The sequence below is a fragment of the Engraulis encrasicolus genome, chromosome 12 (assembly GCF_034702125.1).
Source record: "Engraulis encrasicolus isolate BLACKSEA-1 chromosome 12, IST_EnEncr_1.0, whole genome shotgun sequence".
Taxonomy (NCBI): Eukaryota; Metazoa; Chordata; class Actinopteri; order Clupeiformes; family Engraulidae; genus Engraulis; species Engraulis encrasicolus.
This window is the reverse complement of record NC_085868.1, coordinates 51061762-51084625: the sequence shown is the minus strand read 5'-3', so window position 1 is coordinate 51084625 and position 22864 is coordinate 51061762. Positions and strand designations below refer to the sequence as shown.

Here is a 22864-nt window from a genome sequence, read left to right as displayed (position 1 = left end):
AAGGGGGCAGCATTTTGGCCCTTAAAGGGACAGTTTGGTCAAGTTCAACATGCAGTTGTATTGCTCACGCTACCCTGGACTTGTCAGTACCTGGTGATGCCACATTTTTATGAGCAATTCTAATGGGGGCAGCGTTTGTTTACATTTTTAAAAAATGAAACATAGGCCAAGTCCAAATATTTTCCCAAAAGGTACTGCTGTTTGCTAGTTGTCTGCTGATGTTTTATAACCTTTTGGATGTTTTTGGGAATAAATAAAAAAAGTTTTTTTGAAATGTAAACAAAGAGCTGCCCCCATTACAATGACCAGGATCTCGGAAACGGCTGAAGAAAAAAAAAAAATCTCAGGCACTGACAAGTCCAGGGTAGTGTGAGCATTACAACTGCATGTTGAAATTGACCAAACTGTCCCTTTAAACGCAGTCGCCCCAGAAAAGCTTCGTTGGCCATTTGGTTAGTCAAAACAACACAGCCTTGCGGCTCTGCTACTTTTACACCATTTACAATTTCATCATCTCGGTTCATTAAACCAGCTTTTATCACCATCACGTTTGTACAGTAGTTGTTATGTAGGGATGTACCACATCCAAGATGTACAGGGTACAGTTTCGGTTAACAGAGTAGGGTTAGGTAATGGGTTTCGGATTCAACCAAATCTTAAGCAGTGGATTCGGTGTTCGTCAGAACCTTAAAAATCAGAACTCAGTACATCCCTATCCATCCTAGCTCATTACTTTCCCTCAAAACTTGTACACGACATTTCACAGGACAAAATGACAACACACTTCAGCAGGACAAACAGCAAGCCTTAAAAAACTTGGCCGAAAAATACATATTATAATAATAATTGGACATAACACATCTGGAAAAATAGATGATGATTCCTAAAGTGCAGTTAATTCTATTTTTCAGATGGTCGCGAGAGCGGTAAAGTCAAAGTCTGTCCTCTTCCTGTTTCAGTAAACAGTGCATCAGTTAGTGAGTGCATCTTAATATGCAACCTTGCCTCCTCCACTTGCGCTTGTCTCCTCACCCCGCCTCCTGGCCCCTCCTCCGTGGAGAAAACAATAAAGTTTCCCAGCTGTCAGCCTAGCCACAACAACTTTTGAGGGACTGTTTTTCATTCACCATCCCAATTGCAAAAAATGAGAAAAAGACTCTACAATTGAGCTTTTGCAAGATATTGAAATATAATGCTGTTGTCAGTGATGTCATCATGACGAGAAGCAAGTGGAGGAGGCAAGTGGAGGAGGCAAGGTTGCATATTAAGACGCACTCAGTGGCACAAAGCATCTCCAAACTCTGTACAAATCATATGAACAAGCAAACAAACCATTAAAAAAAACAAGACAGTAGTTCATTTAAATTAAAAAGAAAGAAAGAAAAAAAAAACATCAACCAACCATTTTGGAAGACATTGTGTACCATGACTTCATTGAAGATTTTTGTTATTGTTCAAGAAATCAATCTTCAAGAGTAAATGCATACATAAAATGCAATGGTGGTCAGAGAGTCTGACCAAGGGGTTAGTCCATAGAGCTGGCATACACACTGCCCTACAAAGGCCAAGTGATGTAACTTTTGTCAAAATTGAGTTTAGGCTGAAAATCGTTTTCATAACGCCTCTCATCTTGTGCCAAAGCCTTATGGTCCAAATGTGTCCCATTTTAGAGATATTGCCATGTCAAATGCACAGTACCTACAATATCCAACCTAATGCCAAGGCTTTGAGGCTTTTTTCTCAGTTTCAATGTTGGCAAAAAAAATTACTGGACTTTGATTTTGTAGGGCAGGACACTTACCACACACATTAACTTCAAGAGAGGGAGTCAACACTCTGGTGATGGACCAACAGCTTTGGGTGGCTTTAAAGGGGTATGCCACTATTTTGGGGCTTATTACAGTTAAAATCGTTGGCTGGGGTTTATAGAGGTGGTGAAGTGTCTTATTTTTCATGTTAAATGTTGTCTTGCTTTAAGACAAGTTCAAAGAGGGAATATGTCGCTAAGCTAGTGAAAGTCAATACTTTATATTCCCTCTTTGAACTTGTCTTAAAGCAAGACAACGCTTAACATGAAAAATAAGACACTCTAACACCTTTATAAACCCCAGCCAACGATTTTAACTGTATTAAGCCCCAAAATAGTGGCATACTCCTTTAAGAACAAAGCCAGTCGGCTACATTCTCTGAGCTAATGTATGCGGAGTGATCACTAAACCACTTCTATGGAATAGCCAGTCAGCAAGATCCTCGTACCATGACATAATGATTGGAGTAGTCATAAAAATGGTTCCCTCATACTCACACACACACTCAGACTTATTCACACGTGTATACTTTCCGATTCTCTCTCTCAAACACACACACACACCCGTTGCTCTCTCTCTCAAACACACACACACACCCGTTGCTCGCTCTCTCTCTCTCTCACACACACACACTCACAATCACACTCACACAGTCTGCGGTCCCTTCCGTCCTCCACACACACGCACACGTCCTCTGGCTCAGTCAGCTGCACTGGGAAGTGACGCGTGTTCAGGTCGGGTGTGTATGTGCGCATGTTCCCATGGCGGCATCTCTCGTGTGGAGGTAGAGAAGGGGGGGCGGGTTTGGGGAGTGGGGGGTGGCGGGGCTCTTCATTTACATTGCTGATGCTGGGACACAATGTTCACAACTTCACATTTGAGTTTTGGGGCTTGGCTGGGTTGGGGTGCAGGGATCGGGGTTTAGTGTCTGTAGGCAGGCAGGGAGGTACAGGCGTGCTGGGCCGGGAGCAGGGCTAACACATCTGAACAGGTTTGGGAGAGAGCTCTCGTGAGCTCCCCCTGCTGCTGGGCAGAGTGCACTGCTGCGTACTTCCCTCATCCAGCTGCCTACTTGTGCCCTGTAACAGTAAGGAAAGAACACACAAAAAGTATTTTAATACTACAGCATATTAGTGTATTTAAATACAACAACATATTAGTGTATTTTAATTTTACAGTATATTGGTGCATTTTAAATAATACAGTATATTGGTCTATTTTGATACCACAGTATATTAGAATGACCTAATTGCAAATACTTAAATAGTACAGTGTATTAAAATGTCTTCAAATGCAATTCATCATATCATATGCGCCAAGAGCCTGGGCTCTGGACATATACAGTACACATCTAACACACACAAATCACAGGGTCCGTTTTATATTTCTACCAAAAAAAATATACTTTGAGAATCATATTTGTACATTTGAAACTTCAATGTTTTCTTTAATCTTACATCAACACCAACCACTTTGGTATTTACAGAAATCTGAACGGAATTCTCATTTCAATACATGACATCATAGCATGAATAAATACAATACAGGGGTGAGTTTCTCAAAAGAGAAGTTGTTAGCCTGTTAGCAACTTCAGTAGTTGCCAATGGGAAAATGCATTGAAAACAACAAAGTAGCTAATGTAGTAAGCAACTTTGGTTTTGAGAAATTCACCCCAGCACAGGTAGCAATGTGTGCAGGTAGCAAAGTGTGCAGGGCTTTTGACGAAGACAAATACAGCAGCAGGGACACACATTGACAATGTTTTAATAACAATTTCAGACAGGCTACAATGACGACATTGAATACAGGGGCTGATGTGTAGCTGTTACAACTTACTGAAGCACGTTAGTTAAGCATTGCACTATGGTAGCAAGAGTTCAGATGGAGATTCAGGTGTGTGATTGAGATAGACATGAGGAATGAGGCTGTGGGGGAAAGAGGCCATTGGGAAAGCAGGGGTGCATTTCTCAAAACCATAGTTGCTAGCGACGTTAGCTACTTTGACGTTTGCAATGCACTTTGCCATTGGCAACTACCCAAGTTGCTAACTGGTTAGCTACTACACTTTCGAGAAACACACCCCAGAGCAGCGGGATGTGGCATGGCGCTAAGCATGATGGGTAATGAGATAGCGTGACCAGTTGACTGAAAAGGAGGGATCATTTCGGGCATAGACATACACGAGAAGTATTAATTCCGGGTCTGGAAAGTAAAAAAAAACGTTTGTCTCAGTGTCCTTCCAATACGTCAATTCCGGATCGAGAAAGTATAAACCTTGCCAGAGTTTCCTTCCAACACAGGTGACGTCAATAAGTAGCTGGTATAGCCGTCTTGAGTATTCAATACGATTCAGAGCTGGTTGGGTCGAACTAGTGGCAGTTTGAGTTTTTACTTTCAGGACATGGTATTGACACCATAGAACATAAATCATGTGTATAGTTTCAGGTTTACTCACTGTCCCAGATAAGCGGACTCACGTCACTGCCAACTAAACCGCCTTACAGCAGAGACAGGTGACTTCATTTTACCAGGAGAACAAAGCCAGAACAAAGTCCTTACTATGATGAGATTAACCACTTGCTCTGAGATGGCATGACCCCATCCATGCAAGTGACAGACTACACCTGCTCACTGAAACAGCACCCAAAGGAGGTTGCTGGAAGTTGCTGATAGTGAAATGTGGCGTACTTTCCAATATGCAACCTTGTTTCCTCCACTTGTGCTTGTGGCCTCATCTCGCCTCCTGGCCCCTCCTCCGTGGAGAAAACTAAAGTTTCACAGACGTCAGCCTAGAAGCCACAACAACTTTTGAGGGACTGTTTTTCATTCACCATCCCAAATGTAAAAGAGGAAAAAGACTTAACAATTGGGCTTTTGCAAGATATTGAAATATGCTGTTGTCAGTGATGTCATCATGACATATTACTTCCTGGTACGAGGCCACAAGCACAAGTGGAGGAAGCAAGGTTGCATATTGGAACGCACTCACGGTATAGAAGCTGACAGCTTTGGCCAGACCTGGAACAAAGTCTCTACTCCACCCCCACAACATACAATGTAATGGGGACCCAATTTTGAGTCCCCTCTCTCCCTGGGCCCGGGACAACTGACCCCTTTGTCCCTCCCAGCTCTGCTTTCTTTCCCTCCACAGAAGTGTCCAAAGGAAAATTAGGGGAAATTCTCTTAGGGCTCAGTCGTCTGGTCACGTTGCATGTTAATCTGCTTTGCAAAGCCAGCGACAACACAAGACAAGGAACGAAGAGGAAATAAGCATGGATGGATAACGCTGCGGACAGAGCTGCAGGATGGGGGGATGGACGATACATGAAGCCACAAGCGGAGGATAGGATAGGAAGAGGGGATGAGGGACCTCATGTGAGAGGAAGAAAGGAGAAGGGGAGGAGAGGAAGAGGGGATGAGGGACCTCATGTGAGAGGATAGTCCCAGTCAGCTCCTCTGGCCCGCCCATAAAACTGCATCTTTTCCCCCTCCGCATACTCCATGCATGGTCATGCAGTGCCAATCACTGCCAGTCAATAGGCATATTGATTAGCCACTAAATACATGGGTTCTCAGTGTTTATCAACATGACGTTATGAGGAGGGGCAAGACACTGGCAGCCAACCACGTGAGCTATTTTTTTTTACCGACAGCGGTTTCCAACAAAAAACGTGGGGGAAAACAAGCAGTTTCATGGGCGGGCCCAGAGTTGCCGACTGGGTCAATGAAAGGGGAGATGAGGCGTTTCATTGGACAAGGACTAAGAGGGAAAGGGGAGATGAGGAGTTTCATTGGCCAGCGACTAAGGAGAGGGAAGTCAGTCTACAACAGGTCCTGCTAGCTGGCTGATGCGTTCCAAATCCAACAGGTAGGTTAAAGCCCAGCTAAACGTTTCCCTCATTTTGCAGGACAAAAAAAAGTTTTTGGGCAAAGAATGGTAGACCATTACGGCCAGGTGTTTCTGGTACACCTTGCAAAATTATGTAATTAATGTTTCTTTTTTCCCCCCAATAAATCTCACTCTTGCGTTAAGCAGAAAAGACAAGGTGATTTCTCATTTCGCCATCATTTCACTGAGGTCTTGTTGCAATGTAGGACTCTAAATTAACCTTTTTAGGTTTTAGGTTTAAAATTAAGCTAATTTTATTCACCAGTCAAAATGGCTAATATGTTTATCTAACAAGCCAAACACACATTCTCTAATGGGCCAAAGTGGCTAGTAACTTGGTCTTTTCTACCAGCCAAACTCAAATTTTCACCAGCAATTGGTCGGTTGGCTGGTGTTTAAATAGAGACCTGGTTGCGTCACAGGTTTACTGAAGCCACTGTGAGAAGCAACATTTCTGAATGAGCACTGTTCTACAAAATTATCATGAATTCAAAAATCCAATGTCTAAGGACCCGAGATGGGCCTGAATCCAGAAGCTACCATCTAGTGCCAATTATTCCAAATTACCTGGTTTTACAACCTCAACTAGGTGATAGCCTAACTGGACTGGTAAAACCAGGTCTTCTGGAGTGGATTGTAGCTCTGAATGCAGGTTGCACATCATTGCTCAAGTCTCAAAGAAACCCAAAAGCAGCCTGTAGCTTATTAACCCGTTAGGACACGGCGTTATAAATTTGCCGTCACCAGAATGGCAATGACCAAGTTTTCGTAGTGCATTACTAAATGCCCTGTGTTATGTCATGGTATTGTAGTACTATGGTAGTTCACTGCTCAATGACTATTACGGCGTGCCACTGGAGGTATGGCGTGCTTTGAAGGGGCTACCATGTATAACTGATGGATTTGGCACACATGCTGAACAATGACGGCTCCTAAAGTAGCAAGCGTTCTTAGCAGGAGCCCTACACACATAAGGCACATTCAGGCCGACAGAGAACCGTCCCCAGGCCCTCTCCTAACCCAGAACCGGCTGGCCATTTTCACACCACTAGTCTGCAGGGGTGCATTTCTCAAAACCAAAAGTTGCTTACTACATTAGCTACTTTGCTGTTTTCAATGCATATTCTCATTGGCAACTAACGAAGTTGTTAACAAGCTAACAACTTCTCCTTTGAGAAGTGCACCCCTGAGCGTTTGGTAACCAGAAAGTTGTGGTGCAAACCGAAAAAATACTTTTCCCCCTCCTCTGCGAACCGTGACGGCAATGTAGACGTCAGCAGTTTCATCCGGGTAACAAATGGTCACATATGGACAAATTTAGAGCTTAGTATAAAAGACGGGTGGTTCGCAGGTAAGCACTTTACTTCCAAAGGGAACTGGTGCGGGAACGGGCACCAGCACAGTTCTGGGGTGCATTTCTGGAAAGCGTAGCTGCTAACTATGTTAGCTACTTTGGTAGTTGCCAATGGGAAATTGCATTGCAACAAACAAAGCTGCTAACTGCTAACAACTACGCTTTCCAGAAATGCACCCCTGGTCGGCCTGAAAACAGTAATTGAGCGCACGCACACACACACGCACGCACGCACGCACGCACGCACGCACGCACGCACGCACGCACGCACGCACGCACGCACGCACGCACGCACGCACGCACACACACACACACACACACGCACACGCACACGCACACACACACACACGCACGCACACACACATGGAAGCACTACGGCCTACTAGCACTTTTGTTTTTATTTAGGTCACTAACCTGCAATGAATTTAGCTCCGATTAACATGAACATGCTACCGAGAATGTAAAAGCCCATAGGGATACTACTGAACATATTGGGCTCCTCTGATGACCAGAACAGAAGTCCAGAAGGAGAGAGATCACACCAGACCAGACCCACAGATCCATACAGTACCATCAACAACCAGGGAAAGCAGCAAGGGGGGAGAGAAACACAAAATATCAGCAAAAAGGCTTTCCAACAGAAAATGCCCGTTTCATTGGACAAGCTAGCGAGAGAGACTGTATCTGCTTATGCATTCAGTGGCGATGGCAGCATCATTTGATTGGTCTGATTCAAGTCAGTGTGAAAATGCAGAGTAGTGTTTGAGAATGACAACTTTGCCATGTCCAAGGTTTCATTATTATTTTTTGATTAGTTAGCCACATTTGAGCCAAACTGGTTCTCCACTGCCTGATTCAGTAATGCTCAATTTAACAATCAAGTGAGTTAATTCTTAATTGAGAAGCAGGACTTACAAATTACGGCAGATAAATAATAGACAATTATGAACACAAACACAGAAATAAATTATGAAATCACTTGCAATTTGCAAAATCCCATTCTACTGCTACTGTACAAACATGTCTGCATGTAGTATTAACACTTATCAAGGCATTAAAAATAACACATGATAAATCCATCATTAAATGGTATAGCCATAGGGTTTGACGATTAGGACACAAGGACATCATATACTGCAGATGTGACGGACAGGAGAAGAGAAGAGAAGAGAAGAGAAGAGAAGAGAAGAGAAGAGAAGAGAAGAGAAGAGGAGAGGAGAGGAGAGGAGAGAAGAGAGGAGTGGAGAGAAGAGGAGAGAAGAGAGGAGTGGAGAGAAGAGAAGAGGAGTGGAGAGAAGAGAAGAGGAGAGAAGAGAAGAGAAGAGAAGAGAAGAGGAGAGAAGAGAAGAGGAGAGAAGAGAAGAAGAGAAGAGGAGTGGAGAGGAGAGAGACATAACCTACCGTTTCCGTTGCCGATGGGCTCCGTTGTCTCCCAGTTCATGGATTTCTGCACGGCCTTCTTCCAGCGGGCATAGCGGAACTCACTCTCTGCAAAACACACAGCCAACATCAGTCCATCAAGCCGGGCTACTACAAGTACAGTAGTACAGTAAGTACAGTGAGTAATACAATGCAAAACAGCTCTACATCATTCGTCGTGTGAGTACACTAGTCACTAGTGGTTCTCGGTGGCTCATGTCACATCATAAATCATATCCTATCATAGTGTAATGTCGTAATGTAATGCAACTGATGTACCCTACCCTCATGGGTCGATCTGGGGTTCGAACTTTTTGAACGTGACCTCTGTGACTCACATCACTTCATACATCATACATCATTTCCCATCATAGTGCAATTTCCTAATGTAATGTAATGCATGAACTGATGTACCCTTGTGGTTGATCTGGGGTCCAAACTTCTGTAGTTACAGCACTTTTGAGTTTATTTTCTTACACTACATAAATACCCCATGAATATAATATATCATGTAGTGTCATGTCATGTCATGTTTTCATATTATACCCATCATAGTGTAATGTCCTAATGTAATGTAATGTGATGCAGGTGGGTTGTAATGTAATGTAATGTAATGTTAATGCAGGTGGGATGTAATGTAATGTAATGTTAATGCAGGTGGGATGTAATGTAATGTAATGTAATGTGATGCAGGTGTGATGTAATGTAATGTAATGTAATGTGATGTAATGTAATGTAATGTAATGTAATGTAATGTTAATGTAGGTGGGATGTAATGTGATGTAAGTGTAATGTTAATGCAGGTGTGATGTAATGTAATGTAATGTAATGTGATGCAGGTGGGTTGTAATGTAATGTAATGTAATGTTAATGCAGGTGGGATGTAATGTAATGTAATGTAATGTGATGCAGGTGTGATGTAATGTAATGTAATGTAATGCTGGGATGTAATGTAATGTAATGTGATGCAGGTGTGATGTAATGTAATGTAATGTAATGTGATGTAATGTAATGTGGTGTAATGTTAATGCAGGTGGGATGTAATGTAATGTTAATGTGATGCAGGTGGGATGTAATGTGATGTAATGTAATGTAATGTAATGTTAATGTAGGTGGGATGTAATGTGATGTAAGTGTAATGTGATGTAATGTTAGTGTAGGTGGGATGTACCCTCGGGGTTGATCTGCGGTTCGAACTTCTCGGACGTGACCTCTGAGAGATCCTCGGGGTTCAGGCTCCACACGCTGACCCCCTCGGCCGCCCCCGCCGCCATGGCAGCGCCCAGCGCAGTCGTCTCGGGCATCGAGGGCTTCACTGGAGACGGGGGCACAGGGAGAGGAGAGGGCACACGGTTAGGGGAACTGATCAATAACATTAATGTTGTTTTGATACTGTTTCAAGTTATAAGCCATGGCAGCGCCCAGCGCAGTTGTCTCGGGCATGGAGGGCTTCACTGGGGACGGGGGTAGAGGGAGAGGAGAGGGTTAGGGGAACTGACCAATAACATATCAATCAAAAATCAATCAAAATGTACGGTATTTATATAGCACAATATTACATGGCGTCACTGGGGTGGGAGGTGCAGGGAGAGGACTCAGGGTTAGAGGAACTCACCAATAATAACATATCAATCAATCAAGACATATTTAAATAGCACAATATCATATGGCGTCACTGGGGAGGGGGGCACAGGGAGAGGAGAGGGTTAGGGGAACTGACCAATAATCACATACCAATCAATCAAAAATCAATCAAGACATATTTAAATAGCACAATATCATATGGCGTCACTGGGGTGGGAGGTGCAGGGAGAGGACTCAGGGTTAGAGGCGTTCCTGAAGAAACTCATCATTAAAGGAGAAAAAAGTGTTTTCTTTTTTTTTACATTGGGCCCTTGATTTCACATTATAACCTAATGTTTTACATAACCCTGTATGTTGTGTGTCATTTGGAGATATTCGGCCATGAAACTACTTCCTATGGGATTTTTTCCCACAGGCACAAACTATGCTGTTTAATGGTACCACTCATAACACGTAGGTGGAAACTTCTCAGATTTGCGGGTAATACAGTTTTTGAAAGTCTTGTTAAAGCAGATGGGACGTCACGTCAAAAATAGAATAATTATTTTTTTTATTTTTTTTTAAGACACTGTAAGAAATGCACACATGTGCCTACTCACCCACAGGGATGCAGAGTATGTCTGCCTGTAGCTGCATCAGGAGTCTGTTGGAGGTCATGCCTCCGTCCACCTGCAGCTGGGTCAAGGGGATGCCACTGTCCTGGTTCATCGCATCCATCAACTGGAGGACAACAGGGGTGTTTATTAATGTAATGTAATATATAATGTAATGACAGGGGGATGCCACTGTCCTGGTTCATCGCATCCATCAGCTGGAGAACAGAACAACAGGAGGGTTTAGTAATGTAATGTAATGTAATGACATGGGGATGCCACTGTCCTGGTTCATCGCATCCATCAGCTGCAGACAGAGAAACAGGAGGGTTTAGTAATGTAGACCACAGTAGTGTTTGGTAATGTAAACAACAGGGGTGTTTTGTATGTATTGTAATGTAATGTAATGACAGGGGGATGTCAGTGTCCTGGCTCATCGCATCCATCAACTGTAGGACAATAGTAGTGTTTATTAGGTAACACTTTACTTGACGCCGGCATCAGACATATGACATTACTGTGTCACAACAATGTCAAGCACGCACACGGGCGCGCGCACACACACACACAGCGTGCCAGCTTACCTCTCTGGTCTGGAAGCAGACAGCCTCCAGGGCTGCGAAGGCGAGATGACTCCGGTTGGTGAACTGAGTTAGGCCACAGATGATCCTGAGAGGGAGAAGAGAGGAGAGGAGATGAGCAAACAAAACAAGATGGTCGCTGGTGAAATAACCAGAAAACTGGTGGGGGGGTTTACTAAGAAGCTGGTGGTCTTAAAGGATAACTTCAGCCAATTTCAACATGCAGTTGTAATGCGGACAGTACCATGGACTTGTCAGTACCTGAGGCTTTTTTCTTTTTCAGCCTTTTCCGAGATCCTGGTCATTGTAATAGAGCTCGAAAGTCCCGCTCCTTAGTTCCGCGTTTCACGGGACCTAAGCTGACCATCTAACAACGTGGTAGCGAGTAAATATCTTCTGATCTCAGTCATGATATGCGCTGGGCTACAAATATGCTGTTTAAGATGATAGATAAAGATTATTCATGCAGAAGTATCAATGTTTTGTTCCGAGACCGTCGGCATGAAAAATGTGAAGAAACACAGCTTTCTAAAAAATGTGGGGGTTCGTACGAAAAATTAAGCAAAAATATCAGAAACAACATATATGGAGCTCGTGGCACAACGCGAAGGGGATCGAAATGCCATTTTAATACCGCCATTGGATTACATGCTACGATTTTCGGCTAAAAACGCAGTTGAGGTCCCATGAAATCGGGGGAAGTGACGTCACTTTCGAGCTCTATGGGGGCAAGTGTTTGTTTACATTTTTAAAAAAATATTTTGATTTATTCCCAAAAACATCCAAAAGGTTATGCAACATCAGCAGACAACCAGCTTTTGGGAAAATATTTGGAGTAGGCCTATGTTAAGATTTTTAAAATGTTAACAAAAGCTGCCCCCATTAGAATAGCTCATATCTTTGAAAGGGCTGAGCCAAAAAAAGGCAGCATCCCCGGGTACTGACAAGTCAAGTGTAGCGTGACCAATACAACAGCATATTGAAATTGGTAGGACTGCCCCTGAAAGAGAATGAGGAGTCCAGGCTCTTCTATTAGATGATTTACTGCAAGTGGTCGGCTCACCCTCTGGCGCTGGGCTCCCAGTAGGGGGCGTAGAGGCCGGAAAACGCCGGAACAAAGTAGCAGCCGTAGGATGTGCCCACCGCCGCCGCTAGCTTCTCTGCAGAACAAAACAAAACACAACACAACACGGGGTCAAAACATTACATTAGTATTTAGCAGACGCCTTTTTTCAAAGCGACTTACAAGGAGCAATTTAAACAAGAACAGGGTAAGGTACAGTGTACAGTTGCAACACTGATAGCATTGTCCTACAAAGAGTAAAGAAGAGGACAATGCATTAAAAAGTAGAAAAAAGTAAACAAGACCTCAAGTTGCAGCGTACAGTTGCAACACAGACAACATTGTCAAACACAAGGTACACAACACAACACAACACAACACAACACAACACAACACAACACAACACAACACAACACAACACAACACAACACAACACAACACAACACAACACAACACAACACAACACAACACAACACAACAGACCACAGGGTCACATATCCTGTTACTTTATTACGAGAGCACCGTCACCTATACCCATCACACCCACCCACAAACAATAGGGGCCACGTACTGAGAACCAGCAGAAATGGACCCAAACAACCTGAATACCCATGAATGAAATGCTACACTTGAAGCACTACAAGTGCTGATGGTATCTTGGCGGAAACACAAACCGATTGGCCTACATCAGGGGTGTCAAACTCAGGCCTGGGGCCAAATCTGGCCTGTGTGGAGCCATTTTATTTGGCCTGTGAGCTCATTTCAAATATGTATTACAGTTGGTCCACATACACCATTAGTGTACAGACTTGAACAAGAAACTTGGTGTGTCACAAGATGTGCAGATACATTTGAAGTACCATATATGATGTGAAAGAGTTTGTGTGAAATTTAACTATAGTATAGAGAATGAAGTGCATGTACGCATAATTTTAGTCCAATTTTTAAAATAAACGTTGAGTTCGGCCCGCGACTTTGCTCCAGATCTTTATTTTGGCCCTCAGTCAATTTGAGTTTGACACCCCTGGTCTACATGTTTCGGGTGTATGCTACTGCACTCCCCACAATACTCAAGAGTTAACAAGTTTCCTTTGACAGCGGAGTGTGCGTGTGTGTGTGTGCGTGTGCGTGTGCGTGTGCGTGTGCGTGTGTGTGTGTGTACTGTATGTGCGCTCACGTGTGTGTGTGTGTGTGTGTGTGTGTGTGTGTGTGTGTGTGTGTGTGTGTGTGTGTGTGTGTGTGTGTGTGTGTGTGTGTGTGTGTGTGTGTGTGTGTGCGCGCGTGCGTGTGTTGCCTGACTTATCAGTCCTATCTGAAGAATGCAGTAGGAATGAAGCTCTTGAGGAGGTGTCTGTCTGTCAAGGAAGCGTGTCTGTAAAAGCAGTACCTCTAGTCTAAGGTGTCTTGTAAGAGCGGTGCCTCTCTAGTACACGCCCTATAGAGCTCTCTAGGCTGCGTCAGGGTTACAGTAGGATCGGAGCCGTCTGTCTACACTCCCTACATCTAACACACAGACCCAGTGGAGTCTGTCTACACTCCCTACAAGGCTTACCAACATCAGCACCCTGAATAGGTGGATGGCTGTCAATAGGAGAGTGACTCTCAACTCTTTTTTTAAACAAACACCCCCTTGACCTCATCACAAGCCACAAAACGCTCCCTTGACTTCATCATAAGCCTGCCACTGTATTAACACTGTTCAAAGTGTTTTCTTAAAAGGCTGAAGCAATAAACATACAGTAGCAACATCATCTACACAGCCTTGCTCACATCCTGAATAAGGCTACATGACTCATGTGCATTGGAATGGGTTTCCTTCTACTCCTCTCTCTTTAGTAGGTTCCCTCCCAAGAGCACTCACTTGTTTCGAGGGAAACATACTTAATTTCCTTTGGGATTTATGAAATATGTACCTCTACTCTACTGCAATGCAGTGCTCCACTTTTCACTTAACTTTCTTTATAATAGTCGAACAAAGGCAAAGTGCAGTAACTATGCCCACATTGAAATGTATTGTAATTTAAAGGTGCACTGAGTACGATTTTTAGTTGTTCATTTCCAGAATTCATGTTACCCATTCACTAATGTTACCTTTTCCATGAATACTTACCGCCACCATCAAATTCTAGGTATTCATTATGACTGGGAGAATTGCACTTTTCATACATGAAAAAGGGGATCTTCTCCATGGTCCATCATTTTGAATTTCCAGTAAAAAGACATTTTAGCAGCATAACCAACTGTACTTTGGCCATACTAGTAAATATTAGTTTATTACAAATTTGGCAATAGGCAGCCCAGTTTCAATGAGCAGCATAGTTGCAATATCTTCTCTGGCCACCATCCTACACAGTGTCCCTTTAATGGTATGAATGAACACAGTCATCAGCCATTAGAGTACAATTAAAACGTTTTTGAATGAACCTTCCAACATTGATGTAAATGGGAAAAAAGAAAGACATTTGGATTAAAACTGTTTTGCGTAATAATTTGGAACAGAGCATTTTGGGCATTTTAAGTTTTTTATTATTTTAAAAAATACCGTTATCATTGGAAGGTTCATTCAAAAACTTTTTAATTGTACTCTAATGGCTGATGACTTGAAAATTATGATGACTACTGTCATTTCTATTGATTATTTGGGGAAACGTCATTTGCGTAATAATGTGGAATGCGGTGTAGTTATTTTTAGGCCGTGTCTAGACAGTGGTGCAGGGGTACCAATGTAATGTAATGGCATGGTTCTAGAGGTGCAGGTGTACCAATGTAATGTAATGTAATGTAATGTAATGTAATGCCATGGTTCTAGAGGTGCAGGTGTACCAATGTAATGTAATGTAATGTAATGTAATGGCATGGCATGGCATGGTTCTAGAGGTGCAGGGGTACCAATGTAATGAATGTAATGTAATGTGATGTAATGGCATGGTTCTAGAGGTGCAGGTGTACCAATGTAATGTAATGTAATGTAATGTAATGACATGGCATGGTTCTAGAGGTGCAGGGGTACCAATGTAATGTCATGGTTCTAGTGGTGCAGGGATACCAATGTAATGTAATGTAATGTAATGTAATGTAATGGCATGGTTCTAGAGGTGCAGGGGTACCAATGTAATGTAATGTAATGGCATGGCATGGTTCTAGTGGTGCAGGGGTACCAATGTAATGTAATGTAATGTAATGGCATGGCATGGTTCTAGTGGTGCAGTGGTACCTATGTAATGTAATGTAATGTAATGGCATGGTTCTAGTGGTGCAGGGGTACCAATGTAATGTCATGGTTCTAGAGGTGCAGGGGTACTGTAGGGGTGCAGGGGTACTGTAGGGGTGTAGGGGTACCCACCGAGCTCTGTGGAGGTCTGGATGATGCCCAGGTTATCCTTCAGCCAGCGCACCACCGCCCCTGCAATGGCCACCGACCCCTGGAGAAGACCACAAGACAAGACAAGACAAGATGAGAAAAGATCATAACATCAAGACAAGACAAGACAAGACGACGACAAGACAAGACGAGATGAGAAAAGGCAACAAGACAAGACAAGATGAGAAAAGACAACAACATCTAGAAAGATGAATAATCAGGACAATAAGATCAAACCAAAAGCAGCTCAAATTCTTGAGGTAGAGACAATGCTTCCATGTCTGGGAAGCTTCTCATTCATCCGCAGCATCTTATTTTAAAGGGTTTAGTTATAGGCAACTGGACTTCTTGAAGCTTCAAGCTCAAGAAAGAAGTACCAAAAAGAGGTCCAATTGCCTACAACAAAACACTTTTGAACAACACTTAGATGGATTGTAGCACGGAATTTGTATTGTAGTGTAGTATTTTCAGTGTTTGTGTAGTATTTTTATGAATACAGTTTTCCAATATGTGGACAGAGTGCTTGGTCCCCTGTAGGGCTGGGCAGTATACCATTAAAAAAAACGTGATAACGGTTTTCACCTACACAAGGTTCACTTTTTGATGAGAGAAGGTTTTTATTCCAAATAAATGATTAAAATAGAAACGGAGATTAATTATAATTAAGGATTTTATCTCATTTTGAAATTTAATTTCAGCCTTTTCTTCAGAAACATTGAGATGCGGGGGAAAACCGGCGCTTATGAAAAAAAATTGTGCAGCGAACCGTGATATTAATTTTCATCAAGAAAACCGTGATGGGCATTTTTTCTAGAACTGCCCAGCCCTAGTCCCCAGGTAGCGGTGTGGCAAACAGACTTCTTGAAGCTTCAAGCTCAAAAAAGAAGTCCCAAAAAGAGGTCCAATCGCCTACAACATTCTGACACTTCTGAACACTTACACGAATTGTAGTACGGAATTTGTATTGTAGTGTGGTATTTTCAGTATTTCTGTAGTATTTTAATCATGCGTACAGCTTTCCAGTATGCAGACAGAGAGCTTGGTCGGCTGGTAGCCGTGTGACAGTACCTCTAGTGCGTAGCAGGCTGGTTGGTCCCGACCCAGTTTGTAGGCCACCGTCGTCAGGAGCCCGTGGTCCGACATCACCGGCTGGAAAAACATTCAGATAAGAGATTTTACACATTCTTCATTGCAGACACTCCACAAATGATTAGCTATTCTTTTTCTAAGCTCTGTCTACATCATATAAACCAAAACAACTATACCAATATAATATATTATCATTACTATTATATATAATTTAAAAAAAAAAACAATAACCAAAAATATAATATGTACAGTTAAAATCAGTCAGTACCTTGGGCCCCGTGTTCCTGAGCAGGAAACAGCCTGTCCCGTACCTGTATGGGAGAGACAATCAGGCACAAAGCAAGTCCACTAATCAGCAGGACACCACATATATGGCTGTGGACTGGAGACAGTAGAGGTCTATGGTGGCTGCTGCAGCTGCAGTAGCAGTAGAACGAAAGTGTTAGCCCTAGCAGTAGCGGTAGTAGTAGCAGTAGTTCTACTACTCGTAGTAGTTGTAGTAGTCATTGTAGTGCCGGTAGTAGTTATAGTAGGAGTAGAGTATTACGGTAGGGACACATACACGCGAATTTGCGAACTTTGCCATTCATTCCTATGAGAGAGGCAAAGGCACGCGATGGCAAGCGATGGCAAGCGAACAGGAGCGAAGCAACGCGAAATTATTAAAGAAAGTTTAATGTTATGCAAATGAGGAGCGAATTCGCCTGTCGCGGCCCAATCAAATCAACAACATAACTGTCCCATTCCATTTGATTCGCCGCGACGACCTGATGACGGTTGGATTTCGCCTCTCTTCGCTTCGCTTGCTTCGCGTCCTATGTGTCCCTACCGTTAGGAGATTAAGAAGAGACGAGTCTCACGTGTTCTTGGCCTGTCCGTCTTGGAAGCACATCTGTCCCACAAGAGCTGCCGACTGGTCTCCCAAGCACTGTATAAAACACAGACACGTATATGGGTAATCTGACAGAGCTACATTAGGTGATGGTGTGTGTGTGTGTGTCTGTGTGTGTGTCTGTGTGTGTGTGTGTGTGTGTGTGTGTGTGTGTGTGTGTGTGTGTGTGTGTGTGTGTGTGTGTGTGTGTGTGTGTGTGTGTGTGTGTGTGTTGTGTGAGAGAGAGAGTTATGAAGTAGCCAATGCATTAGAATTGTAATGGTCAAGAGGGGCACTTACCCCTGAGATGGGGATCCCTGTTAAGCAGCCGGATTTCTGTTTGGAGGAGAGAAAACAGTCACCGAATAGAATCTAATAGAATAATATTATAAAATATAATCTAAATGAATTTCCTTGAACTCCATGCTGAACACGCTTTGGAATTATATAGCATATCGTTATACATTTTTTGCAATCTGAAATGGATTCAGACTCTCTGAATTGTATCCCGATCGTGCTCTGAAGCTACAGAATGTTTTCAGGTATATATATTTTTTTGCAATTGAAACTTACTTCTACATCAATCTTAAAAAGTAAGAAAGTTTCTACAGCAGCTTGTACAAAATCACAAGATCAAATCTAGACAAAACACAATTAAAAGCAACAAGCACTGTTACCACGTACAGCAATAATACAATGTTTCTGTGTCTCAAATGGTGAACTTGTGCACTTTGGGCACTATGTTACAGGCCGTAGGGGACACTGATTACACACTGAAACATTGTGCCCTAAGTGCAGAATTTGAGACACAGCATGTTTCTATTCTTACCATTGTGTCTTTTTCAACAAGTCATTTACTACACGTGCTCAAAATCAAAATAGGGCTTAATCACAGAACGCCACAGTTGCTGTGATGCCCAAAAGAAGGGAGGGGGGTGTGTGTGCTTCATGGGGGCAAGGGGCATGAGATGGATCAGAGGGGCATCATGACAACGTATCCTTTAACCCATTAATGCCTAAGCCCTTTTTGGGAATAGGTGTCCTTTCCCTATTAAAACCTAAATATCTAAGCCTCTGAAGCACATAAAAACATGGAATGAGTTGCATTTAAAAGCTAGAACCTTCAATGTTGCACTAGAATGTGTTCGTTCAGCTCTAGCATATCCATATTGTTAATGAACCAGCTCAAATCTCAGGAACCTGAATGCAGCGTATATGTCGCTCCAGGACACAATGGGTTAACCCATTGATGCCTAAAGCACCTGCAAAAAAAATGTCTGCTGAATGCCAAAGCCCTTGTAGGGAAAGTTACCCTCAGCCTATAAAAACCTAAATATCTTAGCCTCTGATGCACATAAAAACATGAAATAAGTTGCATTTAAACCCTAAGACCCTCATCTTGCATTAGAATGTGTTCATTCAGCTGTAACGTACCCACATTTTTATATGTTAAAAAAGCAAAAATGTCAAGAGTCTGAAAGCAGCGTATATGTGTCTCCAGGCACCAAAGGTTAAACAACCTTTCAGCCCAAGTCATCAGGCTGGAATGGGTTAAAGGGGATACCTCCATGAATACTGACAGCTTGGTCAATATCATGACCCAAATGATGGGCAGCAAAATGGGAAGTGGTGTGTATGTGGGGGGTGGTGGGCATCACATCACATTGGCTGTGCAACAGAAAATATGTTCTTAAGTCAAGACTGAACGACACAAGAGATTTGGGCCTTAGTATGTTACCGCAGAGATACACCAGCGGCGACGCGATTCAAGCGACAGAGTGTAGCAGCAAGCGATACGAGAGACTGAGGAGACAAGAGGATGTCCGTACAGGCAGAAGGCAAAGCATTCAAGCATTTCCATTGGCTGTGGTCACTGATCTCTATACAGTCATTGGCTGTCGAGATTTCAACTTCAAATTGTCGCGCTCGTCGCGCAAATCGCTCTAGTCTCCAGAATCGCTTTTGTCTCTCGACTCAATACAAAGTCAATTACTTCCGTCGCTCGACTCGCTCAGATCGCCGCTGGTGTATCTCTGCAGTTACACTCAGCAAACTGTATAGTGTTTCTGTACTTCCACAGAGTCATCAGTTATACTCCATGCCATGGAAGAGGAATACACTCAAAGTGGCATTCCATTATTGAGGAAGAGATTTACGTAAGTGACATTCCATGGCAAAGGAATACACCATTTTAGTCACATTACATCAGACGACGTTTTCTGTAAATTTAATGGACAATAAAGAAGTCTAAGCAAGATTACGACATGAAGGAGGAGGAGAATTGAGTGACGATATCGAAGTGACATTCCATTGCAAAAGGAAGACGCTTTTAGTCACGTTTATGACATCACCTACGAAGTGACAACGTTGCACCATTGAGGAAGAGGAGAATGGAGTAACATTCTATCGCAAAAGGACGAGACATTTTTCTTTTAAAAATTGCATTCCATTGCAAAGGAGGAGACGTTTAGTGGCGTGGCATCAGAGATGCACAGTGGACAGCCCTGTGGGGTAGCAGGTGGCGAGCGAGAGGGAGGGGGCGTGGAGAGGGTGTGGAGAGGGGTGGGGTGGGGTGAGCAGTAGAAAAAGCAACAGGCACCAGGGGCCTATACTAACAAGCTGGTTCAGGAGTAAACCAGGTTAAGTTAAGAGGTAAATCATCTGATTCTAATAGAAGAGCCTGGAGGACTCCGTAACTTAGGTTAAGGAGGACTTCAGGCTCTTCTATTAGATGATTTACCTCATAACTTCACCTGGTTTATTCCTGAACCAGCTTCTTGGTATACCCCCTCAGAGGCACCGTTACAGGAGAGGCCACGGGGCGGGCACCAAGGCCACGGTCACCAAGGCTACAGTCACCACGGCCACAGTCACCACGGCCACAGTCACAACAGAAGGCCACAGTGACACCACCACAGCCACAGAGCCAGTGAGGCCACCACAACATCCAACATAGTTTAGCTTCCAGTGCATTTCCAACAGAACCAGAGAGAGAGATCAGGACCAAGGCCAGATCTGTACCAAGACATGACAAGGGATTGGAGCACCATGGTTGTGCACCGCTATGATGTCTGTCAAGTGTGTGTAAGTGTGTGTGTGTGTGTGTGTGTGTGTTCATAGAGGCATAAGATATCTTGCCCCCTTTATACAAGTAGTATGCATGTGCGTACAGGCGAACAGACCACTTGTACTGATGCATTCATTCATATATGAAATATTTCCGTCTAACTTTTTAGATCACCACGAGTGTTATGTAGTCATACAGTAAAATCACTGTATGTGTATTAGCCTGCCCAATAAGCCACACCCATTTCAACGTATGTGCCGTGCTTTTTTCAATTATTGGTAGCCTCTTGTAACCTATTCATCAAAGATACATTTTGAACATCATGGGGTGTATTGAACCGTATGTAAAAAATCTTGATACGAACTGAATCGTGAGCTGAGTGTATTGTTACAGCCCTACTGCCACAGCATTTCCTGCCTGCTAGTTCCTAATAGGCTGGCCATAGCCCCTGCCCACAAGCAATTACTACCCAAGGGGTGCATCCCAATATGTGACCTTGCCTCCTCCACTTGTGCTTGTCTCCTCGTCCCGCCTCCTGGCCTCTCCTCCGTGGAGAAAACGATAAAGTTTCCCAGCTGTCAGCCTCGCCACAACAACTTTTGAGGGACTGTTTTTCATTCACCATCCCAATTGCAAATGAGAAAAAGACTTTACAATTGAGCTTTTGCAAGATATTGAAATATAATGCTATTGTCAGTGATGTCATCATGACGAGAAGCAAGTGGAGGAGGCAAGTGGAGGAGGCAAGGTCGCATATTACTACCAAAGTAGTATTGGCGCTGCCCTTGTAAGGTGGACAGCAGACCGTAATGTGCATCAATATTTGTGAGGTTTTGGTTTCGGGTTGGGTGCTGTACAGCAAATAGCAAGTAGGTCGCTATGTATGTGCAGTGCCATTGTTGTGTTTCGGGTATGGGGTTGGGTGCTGTATCACCATTCAGTGTTTCCCATACATTGAGGAAACTATGGCACACCGCCATAGTTTAAATTTGGCCGCCATAGTTAATTAAAATGTAAAAAAAATAATTGTTTTTTTTTTTTTTTTTACTTTTCAACTTAAAAAAAAAAAAAAAAAAAAAAAAAAAAAAGATTTCCGTTTTTAAAAAAAACGCATTTTCCTCCTGGAGTAAATACATCCTATAGACAAAAAAGACAGAGGGATCAAAAGCCTAGTCAAGTTGTTGCAGTTAACTTGGGTTTGGGAGCAATAAAAAAAGGGACAGTTGGGATGAGTTTACTGACACTCCCAAGGCTTTTTAATTGCTTTTTCATTGCATAGACCCCTGCATGAGGGACGAATGAAAAATGTGTTGCAAACAGAAATGATTAACTGTACTGCATTTTTGTATATTAAATGACAATGTACTACTATACATGTCATGGATAAAATCGTATGTAATTTCTTAAAATATAAATGGCTGAAATGTAGGCCTATAGTTTCTCCATGCGCCAATGTCATTCTTTACTCATTGTTTCTCCTTTTTGCATTTACGCCCCGTGAATTTCCACGCCCCCCACCCACCCCAAAAGGCCCGCGTGAAATGCACCCCCCCCCCACCCTCCCAACAAAAAAAAAAAAAACGGCTGCCCCCATAGTTTCCAAAATTTCTGTGGGAAACACTGCCATTGGTGTGTTTTGGGTATTGAGTTGGGTGCTGTATTGGAAATGACAGTATAGTAGAAGACGGGAATGTGCATCACCATTGGTGTGCATTAGGGGTTGCTGTTTTGCCATTGGTGTGTTTCGGGTATTGGGTTGGGTGCTGTATTGCCATTGGTGTGTTTCGGGTATTGAGTTGGGTGCTGTATTGCCATTGGTGTGTTTCGGGTATTGAGTTGGGTGCTGTATTGCCATTGGTGTGTTTCAGGTATTGAGTTGGGTGCTGTATTGCCATTGGTGTGTTTCGGGTATTGAGTTGGGTGCTGTATTGCCATTGGTGTGTTTCGGGTATTGGGTTGGGTGCTGTATTGCCAATGGTGTGTTTCGGGTATTGGGTTGGGTGCTGTATTGGAAATGCACGTCTGTAATGGCGGTGGAGAGACTGGAGGAGAGGTGCAGCAGGAGAGGGAGGGGGGGGCATAAAGGAAGGGGGGAGGGGTGGGGGGGTTTGCTGTGGCTCGGCAAGGCTGGTGACATCATCAGATGGAGACGGAAAGGGATGATGGATGAAGAGCCTACTCACCA

General features: G+C 43.2%; 1 protein-coding gene across 2 annotated transcripts in view; it reads right to left on the bottom strand.

Moving 5' to 3' along the window:
* Window positions 1-2488: 2488 nt before the first annotated feature.
* The window catches only part of gk (glycerol kinase), a 35269-nt gene continuing 14893 nt past the window's right edge, over window positions 2489-22864 (bottom strand). Inside the window, exons 9-20 of one of the 2 annotated variants that reach the window (XM_063212803.1) lie at window positions 17913-17948; window positions 17602-17669; window positions 17010-17052; window positions 16721-16801; window positions 15635-15713; window positions 12292-12388; window positions 11232-11316; window positions 10654-10774; window positions 9642-9785; window positions 8453-8539; window positions 7466-7552; window positions 2489-2887 (exon numbers count right to left, since the gene is read on the bottom strand). In XM_063212803.1, coding sequence (XP_063068873.1) covers window positions 2877-2887; window positions 7466-7552; window positions 8453-8539; window positions 9642-9785; window positions 10654-10774; window positions 11232-11316; window positions 12292-12388; window positions 15635-15713; window positions 16721-16801; window positions 17010-17052; window positions 17602-17669; window positions 17913-17948 — 939 coding nt within the window. In that variant the 3' untranslated portion in view covers window positions 2489-2876. The remainder of the gene's footprint in view (window positions 2888-7465; window positions 7553-8452; window positions 8540-9641; window positions 9786-10653; window positions 10775-11231; window positions 11317-12291; window positions 12389-15634; window positions 15714-16720; window positions 16802-17009; window positions 17053-17601; window positions 17670-17912; window positions 17949-22864) is intronic. The other variant, XM_063212804.1, reaches the window with a different exon arrangement.